General features: G+C 31.3%; 3 protein-coding genes and 1 pseudogene across 10 annotated transcripts; 2 read left to right on the top strand and 2 right to left on the bottom strand.

Moving 5' to 3' along the window:
• The first annotated feature begins 3,537 nt into the window (after nucleotides 1-3,537).
• LOC107935916 (tobamovirus multiplication protein 1) lies at nucleotides 3,538-10,733 on the top strand. 3 transcript variants are annotated; one of them, XM_016868547.2, is made up of 13 exons: nucleotides 3,538-4,013; nucleotides 5,412-5,462; nucleotides 6,421-6,454; nucleotides 6,557-6,643; nucleotides 6,736-6,787; nucleotides 7,182-7,359; nucleotides 7,488-7,583; nucleotides 7,805-7,865; nucleotides 8,412-8,476; nucleotides 8,660-8,734; nucleotides 8,816-8,891; nucleotides 9,251-9,417; nucleotides 10,352-10,733. In XM_016868547.2, the coding sequence occupies exons 1-13, from the start codon at nucleotides 3,906-3,908 to the stop codon at nucleotides 10,361-10,363; spliced, it is 1,062 nt and encodes a 353-aa protein (XP_016724036.1). In that variant the 5' UTR covers nucleotides 3,538-3,905; the 3' UTR covers nucleotides 10,364-10,733. The 3 variants fall into 3 exon arrangements, with proteins under 3 accessions (XP_016724036.1, XP_016724035.1, XP_016724034.1); XM_016868546.2 differs by having other exon boundaries at nucleotides 10,299-10,733; XM_016868545.2 differs by having other exon boundaries at nucleotides 9,525-10,733.
• A 1,370-nt stretch (nucleotides 10,734-12,103) lies between these two features.
• On the bottom strand, nucleotides 12,104-15,227 carry LOC107935909 (transcription factor bHLH144). Of its 3 annotated transcripts, none has more exons than XM_016868536.2 (4): nucleotides 15,005-15,227; nucleotides 14,421-14,537; nucleotides 14,043-14,246; nucleotides 12,104-13,462 (listed from the first exon to the last, which is right to left on the bottom strand). In XM_016868536.2, exon 4 carries the CDS (start codon nucleotides 13,156-13,158, stop codon nucleotides 12,433-12,435), a length of 726 nt encoding a protein of 241 aa, XP_016724025.1. In that variant the 5' UTR covers nucleotides 13,159-13,462; nucleotides 14,043-14,246; nucleotides 14,421-14,537; nucleotides 15,005-15,227; the 3' UTR covers nucleotides 12,104-12,432. The 3 variants fall into 3 exon arrangements, with proteins under 3 accessions (XP_016724025.1, XP_016724026.1, XP_040935539.1); XM_016868537.2 differs by having other exon boundaries at nucleotides 14,421-14,532; XM_041079605.1 differs by lacking the exon at nucleotides 15,005-15,227 and adding an exon at nucleotides 14,795-14,910.
• Nucleotides 15,228-15,902: 675 nt separating this feature from the next.
• On the top strand, nucleotides 15,903-21,563 carry LOC107935900 (probable purine permease 8; annotated as a pseudogene).
• LOC107935879 (UDP-N-acetylglucosamine transferase subunit ALG14 homolog) lies at nucleotides 20,419-24,732 on the bottom strand. Of its 4 annotated transcripts, none has more exons than XR_005903680.1 (6): nucleotides 24,242-24,719; nucleotides 24,009-24,148; nucleotides 23,304-23,444; nucleotides 23,129-23,188; nucleotides 22,004-22,977; nucleotides 20,419-21,519 (listed from the first exon to the last, which is right to left on the bottom strand). XR_005903680.1 is itself a non-coding variant. In XM_016868509.2 (6 exons), the coding sequence occupies exons 1-5, from the start codon at nucleotides 24,420-24,422 to the stop codon at nucleotides 22,801-22,803; spliced, it is 699 nt and encodes a 232-aa protein (XP_016723998.1). In that variant the 5' UTR covers nucleotides 24,423-24,732; the 3' UTR covers nucleotides 20,419-21,519; nucleotides 22,778-22,800. The 4 variants fall into 4 exon arrangements, 3 of the variants coding, with proteins under 3 accessions (XP_016723998.1, XP_040935538.1, XP_016723997.1); XM_016868509.2 differs by having other exon boundaries at nucleotides 22,778-22,977; nucleotides 24,242-24,732; XM_041079604.1 differs by having other exon boundaries at nucleotides 20,419-22,229; nucleotides 22,778-22,977.
• Nucleotides 24,733-25,291: the final 559 nt, after the last annotated feature.

The following is a 25,291-nucleotide window of genomic DNA, read 5'->3' as shown; positions in this document are numbered from 1 at the left end:
GTCTAACTTGTGAAGTTCTCAAAGTTCTAGCAGATGTTGAGCTAGTTGCAACTAAAGCAACAACCGGTGCTGGCTCATCATCATCTTTAGTATCATTAGCAAGAACGTCCATTTCAGTAACAACTGCAACATGCTTCTCCTTCTTCCATTCCGAGGAGTATTTCAACTCAGGTAACATTGGCTCATAGACCTCAGACTTTTGCTTCATGAGGGATGAAAAAGGCAAAGCTACCATTGTATTCTTGATATTTGCATGCCCAGCTATTTGATTAAAAATCAATTGACCAAGATCAAAGGGAATTAATGAATGATACAACCTTGCGTAGTAAAGTAAACATCTTTTTTGTTACCACATTTTCTTCACGGAGGAGTTAATTACATGACACTCCTTAGTTGAGTCTTACTCTTGAACTTGAAGGTGACCCACTCATCAATGGCGCCAACTATCATATCGATTGTCCTCTTGACATGCATTTTTTCTTGTTATTTTATCCCGTCTTTTCCGACATAATGGATTTTGTCCCGTTGGAGAGCAGATTGTCTCGCAAATTGCTTAAGCTATCATCATTTGACAACTTCTTCGATGGCATCCTTAAGATAAACACAAGCCTACACATATGTCCTGTGTCGCCATGAAATTGGCGTATTTTTTAAGATTATAATACGTGGACTCAAGGATCCCTCTCTTGCAACCTGTCTCCAGTTGTATGCTCCTGAGTGTTCAAAGAGTGTAATTGTCAAACATGTTGTATGGTTCTCCCTCTCGCCTTTTCCGGGATACTACAATTGATCGAGCCCTGTTATTTTTATCCCTACACTACTCGTGAATAGTCCATTAAAAAGTAGCCCATTAAAAAGTAGAAATTTTATCTATCAACAAATAGCCCATTAAAAAGTAGAAACACAAGATCATTTCCTTGCATAAGATGCTTATTTCCATATACATAAACTATGAACATAATCGTCTGAAAAGAGAAAACTCCAAACTTTTTATTCATTAGCTGGTAACATTGACACATAGTAATTTTTGGTGAAGCTGGCATGAGGCTTTAGTTCCAAATAGAAACACATACAGGTTCTGTAAAGAAGACAAAGCCTTTGTCTTAACTCTTAATTTGTAGAATACCAATATTAACAACTCGGAGCCTGCAATGCCTATGTAAGAAATAGTTAATCACAAATATACGAGGCCAAATGGTTTCTTTTTCCAATTACAGTATAGATGAGGGAATATCAATACCGAGAGTTGAATTTTGATTTTTGGACTGTAAACAAAATAGCCTTTAAAATATATATTAAAAAAGCTTATGAAATAACCCAAGAATAAACAAAGAGAAAGGGGATTAAGATAATATTTAAAAATTAAGTAAAATAAAATATCTTAATAAATAAAAAAGAGATTAATAAATTGGACATCTATAATTTTTTTTGTAATTTTGAATTTAATTTTATCAATTCATCATTTGTATTAAATATAAATATCAAATTTAAATCCGTGCGGAATAAATTAAATTTTAAAAAATTCCCAAACGGCTTCAACTTTTGGAGATTAGCTTAGTGTAGCATTGTGATTATTAGTTTTTATTTTTTATACAATCGGCTTCAATTCTTATAATGCATTTCAGTATGTTCAAACCTAAAATCTCTTATAATAACAATAATATCATTATCAAATAAACTAATACTCAACCGATTAGGTTTTTTATTAATTAATTTTGCATCTGAATTGCATGTCTTACAGTGCAGCACATGGACATACTGTTTTTTTTTTGGCATGTGATTTGTTCCTTAAGATAATGAAGGGTTTTTTTTTTAATTCCAAAAATAGAACCATTCTAATTCTAGGTATATTCAATAAATAGTGGTCAATAATTTCACATTAATCCGTTTGCAACAGTTCGTGGCACACATACATTAATTAATTATTAGCATAAGAAAGAGAAAAATATACTATATTTAATAATTATAAAATTGTTACATGAACAAAATAAATATTTGTGGGTATAATTATTGAATAAATTTATACTAATATCATCTAAATTACCTACAAAATCTGCTACCGAGGTAGAGGTAGCATTAAGAGTGAAATAACACCTAATCAATAAATTATGAAAGGATTTTTTAAAAAAATACCCACAAAACTCTAAAAGAAAAGATAAATATTTGTGTATTATAATTATTGAATAAATTTATATTAATATAATCTTAATAAAAAATAAATATCTTATACTTAGTTAGCATTAACAGTGAAATAACACCTACTCAATTTCTAAGAAAAAGAAAACACCTACTCAAGAAATATTAAAAGAATTAAGATCAAATTTTGTATAAGGTCCTTGGACAATGTATTTTTATCAATTGAGTCTATCTACTATAATTTGATTATTTTTAGTCTCTTTACCAATGTTGTTGGAATTAGATCGAACTTATCGGTTGGACTGAGAATTGGTTGATATATCGTCCGAACAGAAATGTTAAACTAGCTTTCTGAGTAAATAATTCAGAATCGATAAAAAATTGAAAATCGAAATAAAGAAAACCAATGATTGAACTAGTTTATAATTTTTTAATAATTCTTATGAATTTTTAATTATTTATTTAATTATTACTGAACCGATGATTAAATTGATGGTTTGACAAATTTAATCAAACCATTGATCTAATTTTTAAAACATTACTCTATTTTTTTAGGGTAAACTATCAAAATAGTCACTTTTGTTTGCCTCATATTACATTTTAGTCACTTATGTTTGAAATGTTACGTTTTAGTCACTTACGTTATCGTTTTGTTACAAAGTGGTCACTTTGCTGTTAAATTTCGTTATCTCCCTAACGGGAATCCTACGTGATAGTCCAAATGGGTTTTAAATGCCAACTTAAACTGGAAAATTTTAAATTAATTACACCTTGAACTAGAAAAAAAACCGTTCATCTACTTTTTCTTTTAGTTTTATTTTCTATTTTGTTTGAAAAAACTATTCTCATCCCAGTTAGATATCCAAGTTGGCATTTAAAACCCATTTGGATTGCCACGTAAGATTGCCACTAGAGAGGTAACGGAGTTTAACGACAGAGTGACCACTTTGTAACAAAATGATAACACAAGTGACTAAACTATAACATTTCAAATATAAGTGACTAAAATATAATCTGAGACAAACTAAAATGATTATTTTTTAAGTTTACCCTATTTTTTATAAAAGGTATCAATATGTATATCTCACGTGTTTACATATTTAAAAAATCATTAATAAAACTAGTTAAAAAATTGATATTAAAAGAATTAAAAAAAATCAAATTGTAATAAAACAATTAAATTAAAAAATATTTCATATATTAATTTTTTTGGAATTCCACAAAACTCCTTGTTATTTTAATATAAAATAAGGAAAATAAAGAAGAAGAAGAAAGGGAAAGTAAATTAAAAATGTCATTTTAGGGGACTAAGAAAGGTCAAATCTTTTTAGGTCAAAAAGGGGTCACTAACGCACTCTCGCATTCTAATTAGGGATTTGATTATTAGTATTTTCTCAACGCCTTGAAAGCCACCCGCGTGTTTGCTCTCTGACAAAACACCGTATCTTTTTTTCCACAGTTTTCAATCCAAATTCTCCAATTTACCCTCCCACGATAATACATAATAATAAATACTAAAATTAATAAATTTTGTTGATTGGGTTTTTATTTTCCTGGAAAAAGAAGAAGAGAAAAACACCCACAAGAGATCTTACATGAAAGCTACTCTGAAAGATTGAGTCTTTCATGTCATATACTTTTTGGGTTCAAAAGGGTAGATTGTGTTTTAGGGTATTTTCAATCTTTCTCTTAGAAAAAAATAATAGAGAAAGAGAGAAAATAGAGTGAATAAATAATAAGATTAAAAAAAAAGTTATAGAGAGGCGCAAATGTTTGAAGAAAAAGGGTGGTCTTGTAGTTTTCCAGAAGAATTAGTTGGATTAAACTTGGTTTTTGCTTGCTTTGATGTGCTTATTGCTATTCTTGCTTTTACTCAGGTTTGTTCCTTTTTTGTTTAAAAATTTGATTTTTTTTTATGTTTTTAGCGAGTTTTTAATTGATGGTGGATGGTTTTATAATATGTGGGAAATGTGGGTAACAATGTGTTATTTTTTTTGGATTGTTTTGATCTGGGTTTTGCATTACAACTTAGTCTGTTTTTTTGTTCATTTGATTGTTATAGAAATTTGGTAACTTGATAGACGAGGGTAATGGTGTATTTAATTGTTAAATAACTTCCATTTTTAGCTAATACAATTGCGTTTAGTATTGGGAAAGTAATTCAAGGTGTTGAACTTGATTGTTGGCATGACTGGTTGAACATTGTCTTTTTTTCAAGTAACAGATTGAGTTTTTAATTTTATAATTTTAAAGACATGAATTAAGACCCTTTTTGTTACTTATTTTGTTGTGTAACTGGTATTGTGTTAGCTTTTTCCTTGAAACCAACACAGAACTACAAATTTGATGCAACAGTTTGCTTGTTTATCATTATACTGAAAATGAGAGGTGGATAGGGATAGCTTGCACATCGAGAAAGTTACATTTCTCTAGACTCAAAATGCACATGGTCTTAGGAATTCTTGAGTAATATGTCCTATGAATGGTTGATCCTTATCGAATAGGGAGGATCAACCTTAAAGTTTTCCTCGGGTTCAGTATGCTAAATTTGAATCTGAAAATTGTTGGTTGAGTGAGCTGTACTTAGATGACTCGGGTTCTTTTTACCGTGAGCTGAGTTTGAAAGAACGATGTAAACTATAAAGAGATTGAATTGACCTCATTCTGAGGTTTTCAGTTTTCCCTAACTTTGTTGCCTGTCATCTATCTTGATGTTTTTTGCAACCTTACTTCTATTTCCATCAATATCTTAGCTGCAATTCTCCCTCTTTTTGTTTTTTGGCTCCACCTTTTTGCTTGCAACTATATTTGTTTCAGAAGAACACTGCTGGTTTGAGCTGCCGTAATTTTGACATCCTTCAAGATTACATAGCATTCAAGTTTTACCCTTCCGACATGTTCTATCTGCTACTTTTTCTTTGAATCATATTCATGTAGCTTGTAATCTATATTTAGACTGTTTTGTTGCTATGAAAAACAAATAATCGTCTGCAGTTTGCTGTGTTGGATCACAATATTGATTTTATGTTGTGTCAAAGCAGTGAATTTAACATCCATAGACATCATGCGTAGGTGTATTGGTGTCAATGTTGGACCGCGATATGAATATGTGCTGATAAATATGTCTTTTACATAGACAGTATCACAGAAGATAATATTGTACATCAGAATGTTGTTAGTCTGATGTTATCAATTATTACGGGGATATTATTTCAATTCATTCTTTCTGGTTTGTTGTTTGTAACAACTGTTTACTCTCACCACTTCTTGGTCAGCTAGCACGGATCCGCTCAAGGAATAAACAGTTAGGATGGACTCGCCAAAAAGTAAGTGTTATGTTGCTTTCTATGACGTTTTAGTTAAAATATCATTCTATTTGAATGCAAACTAATTCATAGGCTAGCTAGTTTAACACGAATGTCATCAGACCAGCTAGTTGAGTGGGGACTAGCACCTCGATTTGATCTGTGAGTCACCTGACCCCTTAAGGCAGAGCTTGGTGAATTGTTCGAACAAAGGAATGTCGGTGACTCTTCTGACACTGCTTGAACTTGGAGAAACTGGTAGGTTAAAATTAAGTTGCAGTTGCAGCATGCATTAGCTCAAAAACTCGGGCCCTAGAGTTGACAGCATGCGTTGCATTAGAAATTTATTTGACCAACATTCCCTAGAATTAAACTTTTTCACAATTGTCTTGGTTGCTTTTGTAATTTCTACACTTTCTTCAAATACCAGAAGAATGGATGTGTATGCCTCAATCACTGGCAGAAAATCCACGGTTGGACTCCTGTACTTCATTTTAATCTTGTATATTTTTATTCTCCAAGGAATGTGTCATAAAACATTAAATAATTACTAATAATTTGCTGTAAGCTGTTTAGTGACGAAGTTTGAAAACTAGGAACCTAATTAAGTAAAAATGAAGTTAAATTGTTAATCTATTATCTGACCCTTGTATGGGACAATCAGCAAATGTGCTGTACCATTTGGGAAATTTTGGAATGGAGAAAAGAAATAATCAAACTTACATATAGTCCAGTTGAGGCAGAAGATAAACTCGGGGTTGAGGTCAAGACGATGTTTATTAAGGTCCATGCTTTCGTGTGCATATATGTAAAGCAAAAGATATATATATGACTAATGTGTTAATGCTTTTCCCCCCTTTCCTCCTTTTCTTTCCTACTTGTTTTTCTTCTCTAATTCGTGTTACAAAAAAGTTACTATGTTGATTTCTTTTTCTACGTGTACTGGTTTGTTCTTGACCCAAATGAATGTCTATAACAGGTGTTTCATATACTGATTGGAACTACTAATACTGGTAAGAATTTATATTTTACACTCATGTTATCCTTTTGACCTTGCATGCATAGCATGATTTAAATCATTCAAACTGAACTGCCAAATGATCACCTACATGCAGGTTACTTCATTTATTTTGTCTTGAGTCTTGTTGCTGCATGCCGAGGGTGGCTATGCTGGTCTTACTCTTGTGGTTTTGTAGCCATGGGTATGTCTAGATGCTTGTAACAAGATCCCACACTTATTTCTTTCACTGGAGCTGACTAGTTTAAGCACTAACCGATGCAAATATTGTTGCAGCCTTCCCCAGAATTCTATTATTTGCAACATTTCTTCTACTTTTGTCATTCTGGTATGTCTTCTCTTTAACTAACTTATTTGCATTTCTTTGGATGAAATATGGTCATGTATCTTAGATAACTTTTTCAGATATAAGGAAAATGTGATCGCTAAAATCAGAGATATTTGCAAGAATCTAGATATGTTCTTTTGTTAATGGAAAAAAAGAAAAGGGAGATCGATTTTAGTGGCTTGATGTCTTGACCAATTAATATAATGGACAGATTTTATTTTTATTTTTTACTTTTCCCTGGGTCATCCATTGCAGTGGTACTGAAGCTTAGTGTTTTCATAAGTCAGGATAATATCCTTTGATAGTTTTAGTTACTATCATATTTTCTTTCAGAGTGAAAATTAGTGTTTCTTCATCAGCTATACCCCATGTCTCTCTGGCGGATTTTTTATAGGGTCGACCTCTGTCACCAGGCAGATGATGAAGAGGAAGAGGATGATGAACAGGGATTTCTAGAAGCTTTAATACAAAATTCTTTAAATAGACCAAGGTCTTCGCCTGCAGATAGTCGCAGATCATGTTATCCTTTCCGTTTAATTCATGTTGGAAGCCGTCAAAAGATAGTGATTCTGGTACAGTGATATATTTTCTTCTTTTGTTTCTTGTCACAGTCTTCATGCGAAATTATTTTGAATGTTTCTATTATTCTTGCTGTTACCTAATGTTTTTGGTCTCATTAATTCTGTTTTTCTATGACCAGGTTACTTTTCTTGTATTTCTTCTTATGATGACATTTGCCGTGCTAATCTGGATTGGAATGGAAGAAAATCCTATTGATTCATCAACCGTGTCCCGGGTATGAACGTCTAAGAAGCTATTTTCTTTTGAGCTATTTTTGTTTTCTTAGAGTACCATCAATAAGTCTGATTGTCAGAGAGAAGGTTTTGGTGGAGAAAGTGTTTGCAATTTTTTTCCTTTTAGTTTATTGCTTAGAAAATTAAAAGAGACAATGAAAACTTGTACTTATGGAATTTCTTTCTGATCTTTATTTCTTTTATTACTATCTATCTCCTGCAGGTTTATGTAGATCTTTTTGCTACAGCAATACTATTGCTAGGTGGAGCATTAGCATGTTATGGTAAGCAATTAGCATTTATATATACTTTTCTTTTTCTTCATAAATTTCTAATTTTCTTTTTATATTATTTGAAATTTTTTCCCCTATCGGGATAACTTTGTGATTGCAAAAATGCCTAACATCAGGCTAACCAGACTTTATTGTTCCTCATATTTGAACCAAATACTAGAAGTCATATGTGTCAGCTCCCCCATCCATAGTATCTAACTGCATTCTAGTTTGCTGATTAAGCTGTAGCTCAGTTGGCACCGTTGCCATTGTAGCAATTAGGAGGATGTGGGGTCAAGTATGCTTAAGCTCGTTTTTTCCTCCGATTTAAGGGTTGGAGAGGTATTATGGGTAGAAGTAGGCATTGTATCAAAAACAGCATTCTAGTTTGATGGATAATATGACTTATGGCTGGCCTAAATGTCTGAAAATTTTATTGGTTAGTCCAATTGACTAGTTTGTACTTCTTAAATGTCACCAGAATAGATGAGTCCTTTTATCTTACATATTTTCATCTCTCTTAAATAGAGTCATGTTTTTATTCTTTCTTATGCTCAGGGCTCCTATTATGTCGGAAAATGAGGAATGTTAGATCTGAAAGAGCTTCATCTGAGATCTGGAAGGTATTGTAATACTAACCTTCATGTTTTCAACTTTTCGTGCCATTTTCTTTGTTCTTCTCATTTTGTTCTCAAGTTAGAATATTTACCATTCCTTTGCCTTTATGTTTACCTTTGATGCAAATATCCGGTGGCTTTATAGTTAAATTATTTCTTTGCCTTAAATATTTCATGTGGTTTACGTAGGTTGCAGGTTTGGCCATTGTATCTGTTCTAAGTTTTACATCAAGTGCTTTAGTGGCTCTTTTTACTGATATTCCGGTACACAGCTCTCTACTGTTTGTTTTTACCGTGTTTTATTTTCTAGCTTATTGAACTTAAATCGTGTTTTTGTGATTGCAGGTGCTGTATCACTGGCATGAACTGCACATAGATGGTGTTTATACTTCTCTTTTACTTATTTTATATTATTTTATAGGTATTTCCTTCAACTCTCCCTTAAGTTTCAAAGGTTGCTCCTAATTAAACTAATAACGGTTTCCAATTGTCGTTTATGGAAATCAGCATTTAGAGCATGGAATATCCTAAACATTTTATACTATTTGATCCATATCTAGCATCAAATCTTTATTAGAAATATTTTATGTGCATTTTCATGTTTCTGAATATTCTGCCTCATCTAGCAATAGCCATGATTATGCTTTCTTGACAACAGAATTTGAAACAGTGAAACATAAAAGCTCTACTGTCCTATCTTTTCATGCTTTTGGCTGCCTTATGGAAAAAAGTATGTCACGGTGTTGAGATTATAATGTGATCTTCATTTTGCTTTTATAGGTTCATCGGTTCCCTCAGCTTTTGTATTATGGGTCATGAGAGAATTACCGCCCATGTCAATAGCTAACACACAACAAGAATCAACGACAGTAACTTTCATTACTGATAGTTCAGCTCAAATCTGCCGTCCTCAGACCTGGATTACCTCTGCAAGCTCACAGAATCAGGTTCATGTCTTATTTGTTTATACATTAGGATTATGCAGAATTTGCTTATTCATGCATATTTTTGTTCTCGATGTCAGCCTGATTGTTCAACTTTCACTTGTATTTAGATGAGGGATGCGATCTTGCTATTGCTACCTACCAGTACCAGGAATTTCTTAGCATTATATTATCTTTATATCAGATATACCTCATGGAGTGGTTCTGATATGATATGATCAGGGACTGGTTTGTACCAAATACTACCCAAATGCTAATCGAGTCAATGGTAGCTGAGAATTAAAACCGATAGCTTGTGCTGATGTATATTTAGAAAGGGATAAGGCAACATTTAGTCCATGAACTTAGCCACTTTTCCAACTTGGTAACTTTTTTTTTGTCCACATTATTCTTGGAACTTGCAACTTTTTCCGATTTTGGTCCCTGTATGACTATTCTGAGATTACGTCACGTCATCACCTAAATTTTTTATAAAAAATTATAAATTTTTATAAAAGTTGTTAGGTTCCAGTACCAATGTAGACCAAAAAAGGTTCAAGGACTAAGTTGGGAAAAGTTACCAAGTTCAGGACTAAATGTTGCTTTACCCCATTTAGAAATGTAAAGATTGGATGATGTCAAGTTCTTTCAGTTTCGAGAAACAATAGGTACATATTCAATAGTCACCAAATCTTACATCAGTTAGGTATATTTTTATTCAACTGTTGCTGAAGAATGATTCTTGTTTCTGTACAAGGCCAGTTTAAAACGATACATGGAGCATTGCTCTTTCGCCTCTTGATGTGTTTCCATAGTGACTTGCATGCGGTTGATATTATTGCATGAACTGCAACATCTTTTATACTGCGCCCCACTGCTAGGTGACTTGAACTTCGTGAGTGCAGGTATCAAGAGGTAGTCCTATATAATTGATCTTCTCATACAAAAATACGTGCAGTTATCTTCTTAAGCGGGCAATGTGAGCTCGGAATCAGAACAACCAGATCAAATAAAGAGTTCAGATTGCCGAAATGAGCAGAGTGATCAAAAGGGTACAGTTGCTGACTTTACAAGGCAGTCGGAATACCATCCGAAAGGTTGCCATTGCCATGTTTTGACATTTTAGAGAATGTAAATAGCAACGGAATGCTAGATGATTTTCTTCCCATAGCTGGTCCAATTGTAAAGACAATTTGATTTGCCACTTTAGCAGTCACCACACTCTGTAGGGTACCATTAGCAGCTTCCTTTTATTCGTCCTCCTCTCATGTCTTGTCTCAACCCCATATATGTACACTTTTTTATATTTATGTTGGCATATATAATGATTATGGTGTTGATTCTAGGCGTCACTTGCTGCAAAAATAAGCCAGCCTGTTTCACTAAAAGGAGCCTCACAATCACCGAGAGTCAACTGTGTCCACCCTTGCATCGTTGGAACCCTATTGGCTGATCTGCGGCATGGGTCTTGTGGGTTGCCAATTTAATGGACATGCTTAGCACCTTTCGTGGGCCTCCTTTTTTATTTAGTAGGCATTACTTTTGGTCATATTCAAGTCAGAGGAAAGAGTTAGTTCCCTCCAGTTTCCACTTGTTTTATTCCACTAGTCTCCACCACTTCCCATAAAACATAATATAAAGCTGAGGAAACCAATTGAATGTTGAAAACTAATTAGTTACAAATGATGAGTGATGCCAAAGGAAATCCAACTACACCATACAAGTTGATCCAACATGCTCATACACATCGACAATTTACGTTTATACACTAGACAATTTACATTTTACAATCCATGTTTAGGATTTTGCTATCTTTTTCAATAATAAGTTTGAATTTATGTTTTCCCTTTAAAATCCCTTAAACATCTTCCACTACATCCAACACTTTTTGATTTATAATATGGAATAAAGAGTTCAATGAATAATTCAAATTTTTGTTCAATTCAATCATGTCCATTAATAAGTTTGTTTAAAAATTATTTATTGTTTGATTATTATATAATTAGTAATATTATTACTTATGTGCTTATTTTACTTATACATAATATAGTTATTAAAATTTATACTTAATTATTTTTACATCTAAATATATATTTTTGCCAAAATTTAAATATAGATTTAATATTATTATTACTTATGTGCTTATTTTACTTATACATAATATAGTTATTAAAATTTATACTTAATTATTTTTACATCTAAATATATATTTTTTGCCAAAATTTAAATATAGATGTTTAAATATTATTTGTTATTATTCATGTACATGTTCAACTATTTATTCATGTTTACAAATACATATATTTAATGTTTGTAAATATGTCCGTTTAATGTTTACAAACAAACTCACCAACATGTGTATTTTTAAATAAACAACTACAAAAATAATTTTGAAATTCTTAACAACGAACACAACTAACTTAAAAAAAAGAACATAAACAACAATTCGTTTATTTGGACTCGCTTCATTTATAAGTAACTCAATACATGCCAGGAACTAGAAAACAGGCAAAAAGGTAGGGCGGTGCGCCACTATAAACCACTACGTACCTACTACCGGTCACAAGGATTGTGGGGAGAGAAAAAAGTAGTCTGCAATTGCATGCATCACAATGAACACTCATGTCCCCCAATAACATCTCATCACAAAGCAAAGACTGACAAATCGGATCATGCACTACATAAATATAATTGATTCTCTCATGACAGGTTTAACAAGAAGTAATCTTGTAACATTTATTCATAACTGAGAATAAACATAAAGTACGTAAAATACAGAAATAAGACAGAGTTGAAAGTAGAAACTACTAGTACAATAACATTCAAAGCAACTGCTTGTCCCATAATGATATTACAGGCAGCTAGAAACTTGGTACTTGGTGGTATTCATATTACACAACCAGAGTTCATGCATACAACACAAATATTGATTCTAAATACCTGTCTTCATTATTTCTAGGCTGCAAACCATCAGAGAGAGGCCAGTTATGGAGAGGTATACAAAGGTGAGAACTTCATTACTATGATTTGGGTTCAATCTTAATATTTGAAATTCCCAACTCCGAGCTTCTGTACTTCAACCTTGAGAGACTTGAGGTACCTAACAGCTCCATCGAGAACAGCAACAGTATCCATCTCATCAGCACCCGGAACGATTCCCCTTAAAACCTTCACCATTTTCTTCATTTTCAGTCGCTTAATTTCAGGGTCACAACAGCTGCTATTACCAGAAGACTTCAGAGTATACGAGGAAGACTTGTTCTTTTTTGGTTTCGAGCCATGAGCAGAGCGAGAATCAGCAGTGTCAAATTCATAATTTCCAAAGGTCCGGGCTGTGCTAACCTCTTCCTCATCATACTCGACTTGTTCTTCCTCTTCCGAGCTGAGGAGTGCATCAATATCATCCGAATCCTCTTTCAGAAAAGAGGATGTTTCTTCTCCCACATCATAAACATCTTTCCTCTCATATTTTCCATCATTGTAATTTGCAAAAACATTTAATCCATTACCATGAAACTTGTTTGTGATAGCCGGGTTGAACAAGACTTGGTTCCTATTATCAGTCTGATTGAAAATAACAAAGTTCTTGGGACAAACCTCAGAGGGTTGAAACTCAATGCCATGGAGGGGCGGCAAGGGTTTTGCACATGGAGGAAAAACTGGTCCAAAAGCAGATGCAACTGGTATATGCATGTAATTATTGCCCACTTGATCTGCAAGTATGGGCACTGCTTTTTGGGGGTAAAATTGTTGGTCACTCTGCATCTGATTTTCTACTTAACGAGAAGTTTAAAACTTGGCTTTGAACTTAAAATTATTTATTTTTAAGTTGGAAGGAGGTTTATAGCTATAATTACGGAAAGACTACAGACTAAAACTAGTGGATTGCCATCAAAACAAGACAAGAGCTGTCTATCCCCAATTTCCCATCAACAATATCAGATATTTCATTCTTTGAAAGCCTATGTATAAAACAACCAAATGGAAGACTCCCCCAGATCCCAATTTCCAAGAGTTGCTAACTACTAGACTACGTAACTGGTTTTAGCAACTGACGGAAATACTCGGCCTGTGATAGCAAAATAAAAAATAATTAGAACTATAACAAAATGCACACAGAGATTATGTCCAGAGAACAACAAAAATATTCTTTTGCCAACAAATCTATATGATATTACTTGATTAAATGAAAAGATCCATAGGAAGCTCGTTAAAATGGTTAAAAGTTTACAAGTTTTCTCCATGTCCAGATTCACTGTGCTCACAATTGCTCAGATTTACAAAAAAAGGTCAATGAAAAATGTCTTGCATTGCTCAGATTTACAAATAACTTATTTTTCTTCACTGTGATACCTGAATATGTATGCATAAGTGTTCACAAATGTGCTTGGTCCGTGCACATTGTTATAGTGCATTAATTATATCTTGGGTGAATTAAGAAGACATAGTTTCCTAATCAGTCAGTTGAAAAACTAAAAACCAAGAGGCATACCAACTTAATAAAATCACGTGACCACAAAATTAGTAATAAAACCACAGTTGACATGGCACACATGGATATATTTAAGACAGTTTTTTTTTATGCATTTCCAAGAACTCACTGCAACAGCGACACAGAAATCTGAAAAAGGTAAGAAAAACAAATTTACCTGACAAACTTGAACTAATTGATAGTATGCAATAACACCAATGCTCATTTTAATCTTCCCAACTTCCTTAACTGCACGATATCTCTTTATGGTTGCTGCAATGTACATTCTCAAACCTCTCCAACCAAAATTTTATTAATATCCAACGACGCTAAGTTGAATGAATTGAATCCCCTTCCAATTCCAAATGCAATTGAAATTCACCTATAACAATATAATAATTCCTTATTAAATATGACATACAAACACAATGCACATTAGGATTTAAACTACATTTTTATTCAGCAAAATTACAACATAAGCAATTAATCGTCACCCCAACCGAATTATAACAAGTGGAATTAAAATTCATAGAAGTTCTAGATTCACAAAACTTACCCAAAATAAATTACAGTATGATAAGAAAGAAAACAACCATTCGAACGCGATAAACCAAAGACCACGGCATTTTGTTTATCTTCAGTTCAACCCCCAAAGTGATTAATAAATTCTAGCCTTCAACCAAAAGAAAAAAAAAGAATTAGCACCAATTTAAAAATATTGAAATAGCAGTTAAACCAAGGGATCTTCAATAAAAATAAATCAACTAAACAAAGGGCTCAATAATAATTCAAGCTCAGTGGATCTAAGAATCATAAAGGAAAAAGGCAATGAATGAAGTTCTATTTAGTAGCTGATACAAATCTAAGAGAAATCAAAAAGAAAAATAAACATTAAAAATAGCTGAATTTAAAAAGAAAAAAGAAACTCACTTTCCATCAAAAGAAAACATTATTTTTTTAAAAAAAAAATAGTAAATTTCTCAGTAAAACTAAAAAATAAATTGCAAAGGAAATGAAAGAAAGAACGCGGAAAGAAGCATATATACTAGCCAAAAAAAAGCTATATTACTTAAGCCACAATATTATGATAGCTCAAAATAAGGAAAAAAATCTGGCAAAAAATAAGATTAAAATCCTTACAAAATAAATCTTAGGATTGGAGAGGAAGCAGCCAAAAAATAAGAAGGGATAGGGGGATATGGTGCTATAAGAAAAAAAAAATCCCTAGATTTGCGCTGAATGAAGTTGCAGATGAAATTAAGAGACCGAAGTTGGGTGTGTGAGCAATTAATTTTTCCTATAAAAAAAATGGTTGGGATTTATTATAGGGATAAGTGAAGTTAGGGGGAGTGAAAGGAGGAGAGTTATGAGCCGTTGGATTAAGGGCATTTCCGTATAATGCGGAAGGGAAAGTGACGGTTGGATGCACGCGTGATTGGGAGGAAGAAGCTGTGTGGGGCCGGCTTCACCTGGTTTTTGACGATTTTTGTGTATCGTGGAATCGACGCTTCTTCCTTTTTTTTTTTTGGTAGCTTTTATATTGTCCTTTTTATTTTTTAGTTATTATATTATTATTTGCCTAATCAAGTTAAAATTTATCATAATTAATATTATTTTTTATTATTTATTAACTTTGTTGATTTTTTTATAATGGATCTAAATTAATCGAGCTTGAAAATTTAGGATTTTTATAAAATAAATGTGAGTTAAAAGGGGTCAGTAATAATTTTAGTTTTATGTAGGTAGTGTAAAAATAGTCATGATAATGAAATTAAATACTATAGCTATATTATAACTTGAAATAAATAAAAAAAACCTAAATAGACCCTAAATGGTAATTTCTTAATACATAATTTTTTTAATTTTTTAAGTATGAATATTTAAAAAATTGTATACAAATACAGATATTAAAAATATTTATGAAAAATGAAAGAAATTTGAAAACAGAAAAGGGGGGCCCGTGAAAAAGGGTTGAATTGAGAAATGGGCTAATTTACTTGGATCATTTGAGACCAAACTGGCCGGTGGCTCTCAAGTCATGGTTCGATTTCTTCCTCCCCGTGGTCTGGTAATAAAGGGTTCGCCATGGCTAGTTGGCTATGATGCATGGTTGATGACGGCAGGAATTAGACCTGATAATGAGACTTGTCTTGAAGGTCTGTCAAAAAGTAGGAAGATTTTGATAAAAATATAAGTCCAATAAATAAATTTAGACAAAAAATAAGACACATTTTTTAATAGGCTATGCTTCAAATAAGATTTTTTGATTTAGGCCAGTCTAGCTCAAATTTATATTAGAATTTTTTTTTGTTATTTTACTATCATTTTAATGTTATGTTGTCATTTTGCTATTATATTACTATTATTTTATTATTATTATTTGGATATTATATAATTCTTATTTTATTATTAATTTTGTTATTATTTTAAAGATATTTGTCTGTTAAGTTGCAACTATCTTATTATTATTTAAGTATAAATATTTTTTAATGTATTTTTAATTTTGTAGGAAACATTTTTAGTGTATTTTATATATTATATTTTTTAAAATTTATTTTTATATAAAAATAATACGAGACCGAGCTCGAGTTTAACATTTTTTATTTGAGTTGAATTTAGATAAAATTTTTGACATGTTTTTCAGATTCAACTAAATCTAAACTTAAAATTTTGTATTAATTTGATTTAATCGGGCCCATTATCAGGCTTAGGTAGAATATCAACCCACCAAAAAAGAGTCCACCCTGCAGGTAGCAGATAAACTTGATGGTCTGTTGGCACCAGCTGATAGTTTGTATCCAGGCTTTATCCACGCACCCATAATCATTAGATGCCAACTTTAATGATTTAAACACATTGTAGCCTAAACATGTCTATTTTGCTTTTACAGCTACTAGTTTTAATTTACCATTGCTACTTCAATCATCATGTTATAATAGAAGTGAAGGACTTTTGACCTACATCATACTTTATCGCCCTATCCCTATGTTATATGTAATGCCATTTTAGCATTTTAAATTGTTTTACAAGGGTCATAAGTAAATAAATAAAATTTAAAGGGTTAAAAATATAATTTTAAAAATTAAAAAAATTAATGGAAAATTTTTCATTTTGGGTTAATATATATAGAGAGAGAATTTGGTGTTAGGGAGGCCAAAATAAAACTAAAAAAACTTGGGGTAAAAGCATAAATTTTATACTAAAACACTTAAATTAAATTATAATTTTTAAGAAGGATTAACATAGTAATTTAACCATTTAAACCAAGGGGACCACTTTCTAAACCATTGCCAAGTAGTTTTAGTTATATTCTAATAAAAATTTTGTTGCATTTCAACTATTTCAATGTATTTCGATGATTAATATTGGTCTATATAGTTATATACAAACTTATATTTATTGTTACAAAATATTTTAAATCAAATTTTAATATTTATTATCTAAATTATTTTTATTTTTATAATTACATTTAAAAGTAAACGATAATCATTTAAATTATTGAATTTATTTAATAAATTTAAAATTTATATTTGCATATAAATTTTATATGCATGTAATTGATGTATATTCACATTTATATATAATATATGGTATTAAGAAATTAAAAATTAGGCTACATTTATATAAATGAAAGGAGATACTAAAATACAAATACTGATACTATCAATACCAAAACAAAATTATTACATTTATAAAAGTGTGATACTGATAGCCTTACTTAATTCTCTTAAACGTACTAATCGGATTGACCCGGACCCAACGGCCCATAAATATGTTTAATATTAACATGACGAGATGAAAATTGGTGTTTTAAAGAAAATTTTATATTAACATTTTAATGAAAATAATTAATAATATTAATTATTTTATTATGAGCTATTTTTATATTTTTATATAAAATTTCTAGTATAACAATTTAAAACCAAAAATAACCCACAACCATTTTTTTACATAATTTTTTATATAATAATCGGTTATTACATGCCGATTAAGTTTTAATTCAATTGGTATGGATATTATTGTCAATATAGAAGGACGTGAGTTTGAATGCGTTGAAGTGTATTATCTTTCTATTTATGAATTAGGACCTATGGATTGTTTTTAACATTATATAAAAAAACTGATTATTACATTTATAAAACATATATGGACAACAAACCAGAATAGATATTGATTAAACATTAAGACAAAATTTTATTGCAAGTTTTGGATTTGAATTTTTATTTCTAATATATAGTGGGGCGGATCGGATTTTTTCCTGTTCGACCCTGACCTGATACTTTATTATCATGCCCCGATTTCAACTTAATTTTAATTTTAAAAAATTTAACCCATTTTAAACCCAAAAATTAATTGTATACCCAAACACCATTTAATTTCACTCAAGCTTAAATTAAAGTAAAATATTTAAAAAGAAATTGGCACAACTTCACATTGGAACCATTCTTTTAGTGGGGATTTGACTCAGTAAAAAAATATACACTACATCACAAAAGAAAAAATAATGAATGAAAATGAAAGAGAAACTTGAGAAAATAAATTAAAAAGAGAGGAGAAGAATAGCTAGTATGAAATGGGAGTAAATATGGTAAAATGATATTAGTAGCAATAAATTTTAAGAATTTTTTAATCTAATTAATATTAAAATATAGAAGAGTAATTTCGTAAATATTTTAAGTTGAGCAAGGTAGTTTCACACTAAACTTAGCTTGACTTACTCGAAATTTCAAAACAAAAAAACTCGACCTTATCAAGTCAGATTAACTCCAAACTCATCAATTTTAAATTTATTTTTACCATCTTTATTCTAAACCTAAAATCTCTAATTAATTATACGCTTTTAAAGGAAATACAATATGTATTTAAGTTAATGTTCCTTGACGCGGACTAAACTCGATTCCTTTTCAAATTTAAAACTTTTAAATAAGTTCTAACCTCGAAATCATTTAGAGCATCTCTTTATCATTAAAACAATGCATAAATCAACTTTCTTTGGGGTCCTATTGTGTTGATTTTATGTTACAAAGAAAAAAAAGAAAGAAAAAAAGAAAAACCTTATTTATAATCTTGTCTCTTTGCCCTTTCCTTTCCACAATAATTTAGATCTTGCTTGGAGGAGCTTTCTTCGTCTTTTAACATGGGAGAAGTAAGCCACTGCCATAGCCAATCACAGGTTGGTTAAATACACATACATAGCTACTATGTTACTCATTGTATAAGCATTAGATATGGATATTTTAAATTTTTTAAAAGTAATTTTTATATATTTGAAGGATAGTTGAAAAGTCATATCCTATATTTGTGTTTCAACATATATTAAATATAGGTTTTGTACATAAACATTTAAAAGAAAAGTTGGAGTAGCATGTAGGCTAAGCACATCATTCGTTAAATTTACTTCATTTGAATTTGTGTCAGCAATTGCAATTCACAACTTCAATTTAACAGTGTTATTAATTAAAATTTTAAATTATAAAAGAGAAAATATTTCTTGAATTAAAATTAAAAAGAATTAAATTTTAAAAATTCAATCAATATAAAAATTGGAGAAAAATTAAACCTTTTATAAAGTTAATAAAAAACACGATAAAGTTATAACGGAGGTTATTGTATTAGGAGTCAAATTATATTTTGTCCCCTCTACTTAAAAAGTGGACAAATTAATCTTCATGGCTATATCAAAGAGCAATTTGGTCTTTTCTGTAAAAAAAATTCACTCATTTATACAGTTAAAAACTGATAATGTTGATAGAATATCCAGACAATGCCACGAGGCTTGTCACGTATATCTTATGTTGATAGGGCTGAGCAAACAAAACCGACCAAACTGAGAAATCGAGTCAAATAAAAAATTTAGTTTAATTCAGTTTTGGTTAGATGATGTCATTAAACCACATCAATTCGATTCAGTTTTGATTTATTCCACTGAACATCGAAAAGTTAAAAACAAAAAAAACCATTTAAAAATTCAAGTGTCAATATCTCATGAATTCATTGCTTATTTTATAACTTCCAAGAATTCAAGTGCTCATCAATTTTTTTTACTTACTACGTATCATATTCTTATTTTTCTATCATTATTGTTGTTTTTTTACTGTTATTACACATTAAAAGTTATAAAATACAAATAATTTAACATTTGATTATTTTTAGTAAAAATTGAGAGTGATTAAATCAATGTTTAATTAGATTTTTAATAAACATTTATAATTATAGATTTTACAAACTATTTTTGCGATAAATATATTGATTGAGACTTTTTGTATAATAAAAATAATTTAATTGTCAAATAGTGTCTAAGAAACATAAAAACAAAGATAATTTTATTTAATTAAAATTGAAAAGTTTAAATCAAAAAACAGTTTTGCCTTAATAAAGTCCAAAAGCTTAAAGCTCAAAAACAATATAGAAATCGAAATCCGAACCGATTTAGTACGGTTCGGTAATAATCAATTTTTTATATTAAAAATTGGACATGATGTTAACGTACCGGGACTAATTTTTAACAAAGAAAATGAATAAATTTTTTAACAGAATCAATTTACTATTTAATATAATATATAATATATAATACTTTATTTACTCATTTTTTGAATAGGAGCAAAATACAATTCATCTCTTAACATAGTAACCTCCACGATACTTTTACCACAAAAACACCGATGTAGGCATCATAAGTGAATTCCTTTGTGAAATTTTCTTACCAGTTCAGGAGAATGAAGAACCGACTCGAAGGAACAAACTACGGTTTCAACAAACCCGTCGTCAATAGCGCCCAAAAACTATAAACATTGGCTACAGATAGGTGTGTATGTACTCTTCGTGCTTTCTGGCCAGTCAATCGCTATGTTGTTGGGAAGACTGTACTATGAGAAAAGTGGAAAGAGCCAATGGCTAGCAACACTTATGCGACTCGCAGGCTTTCCCTATTCTCATTCTTTACTATTGCTTCTTGTCTCTCAAAAACTCCGTCTGCAACCAATTCTGGCACAGTTCCCCCACCATCCGCCCTGGTTCTCGCATCGATTTATGTCTGCATTGGCCTACTTGTAGCAACATACTGCTTTCTTTACTCGATGGGGTTGTGATACCTTCCCGTGTCTAAATATTCACTCATCTATGCATAACAGTTAGCTTTCAATGCTTTCTTCTCTTATTTTCTCAATTCACAAAAGTTTACCCCTTCCGTAATCAATTCTCTAATCCTTCTCGTGTCTCATGAAGACTCGTCAACTCCAAATGGAGTTTCAAGAGGGAAGAGCGTGCTCGGGTTCATATGCACCATTGTTGCATCAGCAGGAAACGGGTTGTACCTTTCTCTGACGCATTTCTGCTTTCAGAAGGTCATAAAAAGGGAATCGTTTTATCTGTCACTAGTCGCATCAAGTGCAATCATGGTGGGACTTTTTGTTACCGGAGAATGGAAAAGTCTAAAGGGAGAAATGGAAGAATATGAACTAGGAAAGACATCATATATCATGGTTTTAGTATGGATGTGCATACTATGGCAGGGTTTCACCATTGGAAGCACAGCACTGCCTTTTGAGGTGTCTTCTTTATTTTCGAACTCTGTAAGTGCTGTTGCATTGCCTGTTATTCCGATTCTAGCTGTTATCTTTCACATGTCTACCAGCATTATCTTGATGACCGAGAGTCTAAGAGTGAACACACCAACATAAATGTCAATAATGAAGCTTAAAAAGCTTCCTCTTCTTAAAGCAATGAGTGAAAATAATGATGCTAGAGTTTAATTACTGCTAATAAAGATGTACCAAAGAAAATAAATGGTCAAATCAATTCACTAATTGCATGAAGCTTGTTAGTTTATCTGTTGTCATGAAGCAGTAAATATTGCAAACAATGACTGCATTTTTTTTCTTGTTATGACAAATAAAATATTTAAAAGTTAAAACTAGTTCAATATTGAATTCCAGTCAAGCAAAATCATATAATTTATCTTTCCATTATCATCCATCAAAACGAAACGTTTTAATTTGCATATCTTCAAAATAATATTAAGCAACCAAATTAGAACCTAAAAGAATTTGCACTTTCTCAATTTTAATTAATAGTCACGGTTAAAAACTTTTTCTACCACCTCCAAATCCATCTCACAAGCAATCAAGGAAGAAAGCTCACCTCAGCATCTGAATGGCAAGAAACCGGTGAGCCCTTAACCCAGAAACTATAAGTGGATCTCATCATCATGTATGCACTTTCGGTGATCTTTGACCAGTCAGCATCCACACTCTTGAGATGACTATACTACGATAAAGGTGGGAAAAGCATATGGGTAACTACACTTGCGCAAATTGTAGGCTTCCTGATTTTCGTTCCTTGTTACTGCCTCTCACCACCTAGGCACCTAAAAGTTGCTTGCACAGTCAATGAGCAAGCAGCATAGCTTTGGTGTATTCTATTGGACTCTTACACCTTCCACTATCAACTTTTCCCTTCACAAAATTTTACTCCTTTTATAATCAAATCACTAGTTCTACTAACTATGTCCTGATATTTCAGAACTGGTCCAGCAAGCCACACTGAAGTCTCCAAAGGAAATATGCATTCGGATTATGCACTGCTTGCAATGGCTTGATCAGAAAGCTTCTAAATTGAGAAACACATGCAGAGGTTTTTGAAATGTTGAACTAGAAACTTATGCCTCAGAAGTTATTTGCCAACAAATTTAAGGACTTAATATTCGGGCAGTGAAATGATACGCTAGAATTATTAAATAACATGCTTTTGTTAATGTGCAACTGTAGTAAATAGAGTCAAATTTTCAAAAGAATCGTGTCGCATTCTATCACTTTTTCTTTTTGGCCAAATATCATGGTCTACTTCAGACCATGTTGCTGAATACACTATTTAAGTAAAAAAAAAAAAAAACCTTAGAAGTTAAAGTAAGAGTACCCATCAGCAGCAGACTTAATTCACTACATCAGGCAACCAACATAACGAGCTCGAGGGTATTTTCTCTGCAGTTGTGGCCATTGCACAAAGAACTGATCTGCAATCTGTAACTTGTAAAGCAACAGACCACTTAAAGAGAGCCTTTTTACTCTTGCAATGCTCTCAACATAAAATATGGATGACCATCTAATCCCAACAACCTGCAAGCAAAATTTCCAAGAAAAATGGCTAACTCCAATTTTCCTAGATGTACAAATGTTTATGCATTTAACTTTTGGAAAAATTTCATCAGTAATATCTCAGAGAGAAAGCAATACAAAATAATATGGCTTCCAGGGAAAACAGACAAACCTTGAAAATGAAAGCAATTACACATAGAGGAATACAAGTACCAGGTCCATTGCAAAGAATCTGCAATTAAAGTCAAGTTAATAACTAGAAATTTGATTCTGGAATCTTTCTTTAATAAAAGTAACAAGATTGGAAGGGGAAAAAATGGATGGACATAACAGAAACAGAAAAATACCACTTGAGGTCTGATTTTAATCATTAGCCACAATGCATGAGCCGTAGCAACTAAAGTTGTCCAGACAGAAGTTACATATGATTGACCAACTTCCCTGCTTCTATAGATTTGCATAAACTCTGCAGAGATTCCCTTGGCACCCTATTGTTGAAATAAGTTTAAGAAGTAAATCTCTTATTTGACCAGCAAAACAGCAAAATGATTATGAAACATAGTTCTACTTCTTAACGATAAGCACAGCTATGGAACCATCCTCCATTCAATGTCAAAACTCATTTAAAACTTTAAATTTTACAAGCTAATAGAAATGATTGCAAAAAGTAACTACCAACACACGAAATCGGCAATGAAAAAAACTGTTAGTCTAGGCTGTCCAGTGGATCATACTTGAGGGTCTGCAATTAGGATATCATTTAGAACGAGTGATGCACATTCAATTGTGATGCCATCAAACATTCCAATAAAAAAGAGCTACATTTACCTTAAAAATAACATCGAAAATTAACAACATTGACACATAAAGGGGAAAAGTACTAAAAAGAATATCAAAATCATTAATTAATAATAATTCAAAGGAATATATAAAACGTACACTCAAGAACAAAAATTCACATTAAACAAATTGAAATCCAATGAAAGAAAGTACTAAAAAGAATCCTAGTAGCAATTAATAACATAATTAAAATTTGAAGTAGCCAATTTTACCGAATCAACCAAAGAATTCTCAAACACGCGAGCTTTCTGAAGACTCATATTATCAGTAGCGGCGGCGATATAAAACCTCGGCGTAAATCGATCCTTTTGTAAAACTAATAAAAGATTAATCATCTCCGCTGTGTGTCCTCCTATATCGATAAATCAATATCCAAAGATCAAAATAAAACATCGTGAAGTTTAAAGGCAAATAAGGAAACAGATAAACGAAATTTGAAGAGTACCTGAACCTAAAACAATGAGAGTACTGAGAGTCTGCTGCGGAGTTCTTTTGTTTAGAGGCTTACCGGTTCGGTAAATAACATAGAGAAATCGAACCAATATGATGGTAATGAAGGCGACGAAACAAGTGATTACAAGATTTGGAGATGAATTGGAGAAAAAACAGCTAGTGTTTTTCTCCATTTCTTGATCTAAGTGATATATAAGAAGAAAAAAAATCAGAGTAGAGGATTTGATTTAAAATGTTGATTGTTGAAACAGATTAACAAGGATTAAGAGAGGAAATTTAAATTGTATGATTCGAAATCCAGGGATCAATAAATTTGGAATTAAGAAGAAGATTTTTTTGAGGAAATTGAGAATATTAGTGCATTAAGAAGAAGATTTTCTGATTTTGGCGGAAATAAAAATAAAATATAAAAAAGTAAACGGATTTTACAAAGAATAAGATTTTAACTTCTTTTTTTTTTTTTTTTGCGTTTCCTTCAAATCCACAGTTTGCGGGATAGTTTGAAGGCCTAAATAGAAAAGAAGCCCTTAAACCATGGTAACTTTTTCATTTAGGTAACTAAACATTTTTAAAGGGGATAATTTCACTTTTGGTACCTGTACTTTTATAAAATATCAAATGTGGTACATGCACTTTGTAGTACTTGAAGTATTAATATGTGTTTTATTATGATATCTGGTGTTAACATCTTAATTGAATTGCTAAATCCGCCAATAAAAATTTGACATGTAATTTTTTTTTCTAAATCATCAAATTCACATGAATTATATAAAAAACTAAATAAACAACAAAAACTAAATTAAATTAAAGAAGTAAATAATAAACTTACATAAGCAAAAACATATTCTCTATTTATAATCTATAATCTAAATAAAAGCGAGTTTGGAAAAATTTTTAAAAATTTTTATTTTTAATTATATTATTAATTTTATATTAAAATAATAATTTATTATTATGTGATAATAATAAAAGTAATATTAATTAATTTGATAAAAATTAAATGTTGACAAAATAAGTGTTAAAAAATTAAATATTAAAAATT

The sequence above is a fragment of the Gossypium hirsutum genome, chromosome A10 (assembly GCF_007990345.1).
Source record: "Gossypium hirsutum isolate 1008001.06 chromosome A10, Gossypium_hirsutum_v2.1, whole genome shotgun sequence".
Classification (NCBI taxonomy): Eukaryota; Viridiplantae; Streptophyta; class Magnoliopsida; order Malvales; family Malvaceae; genus Gossypium; species Gossypium hirsutum.
Note: the sequence above shows the minus strand (reverse complement) of the source record. Positions and strands in the feature narration are given on the sequence as shown.

What these genes read in the sequence shown, in the direction of transcription:
- LOC107935916 (XM_016868545.2), top strand. Translation starts at nt 3,906, where the DNA reads ATGTTTGAAGAAAAAGGGTGGTCTTGTAGTTTTCCAGAAGAATTAGTT. An exon ending in CTATTCTTGCTTTTACTCAG is followed by an intron (nt 4,014 to 5,411) that starts GTTTGTTCCTTT and finishes CTTCTTGGTCAG; the next exon opens with CTAGCACGGATCCGCTCAAG. An exon ending in GATTGGAACTACTAATACTG is followed by an intron (nt 6,455 to 6,556) that starts GTAAGAATTTAT and finishes ACCTACATGCAG; the next exon opens with GTTACTTCATTTATTTTGTC.
- LOC107935909 (XM_016868536.2), bottom strand. Translation starts at nt 13,158, where the DNA reads ATGCAGAGTGACCAACAATTTTACCCCCAAAAAGCAGTGCCCATACTT.
- LOC107935879 (XM_016868508.2), bottom strand. Translation starts at nt 24,422, where the DNA reads ATGGAGAAAAACACTAGCTGTTTTTTCTCCAATTCATCTCCAAATCTT. An exon ending in TTAAAATCAGACCTCAAGTG is followed by an intron (nt 23,189 to 23,303) that starts GTATTTTTCTGT and finishes CTTTAATTGCAG; the next exon opens with ATTCTTTGCAATGGACCTGG. An exon ending in TAATTGCTTTCATTTTCAAG is followed by an intron (nt 22,978 to 23,128) that starts GTTTGTCTGTTT and finishes TTTTGCTTGCAG; the next exon opens with GTTGTTGGGATTAGATGGTC.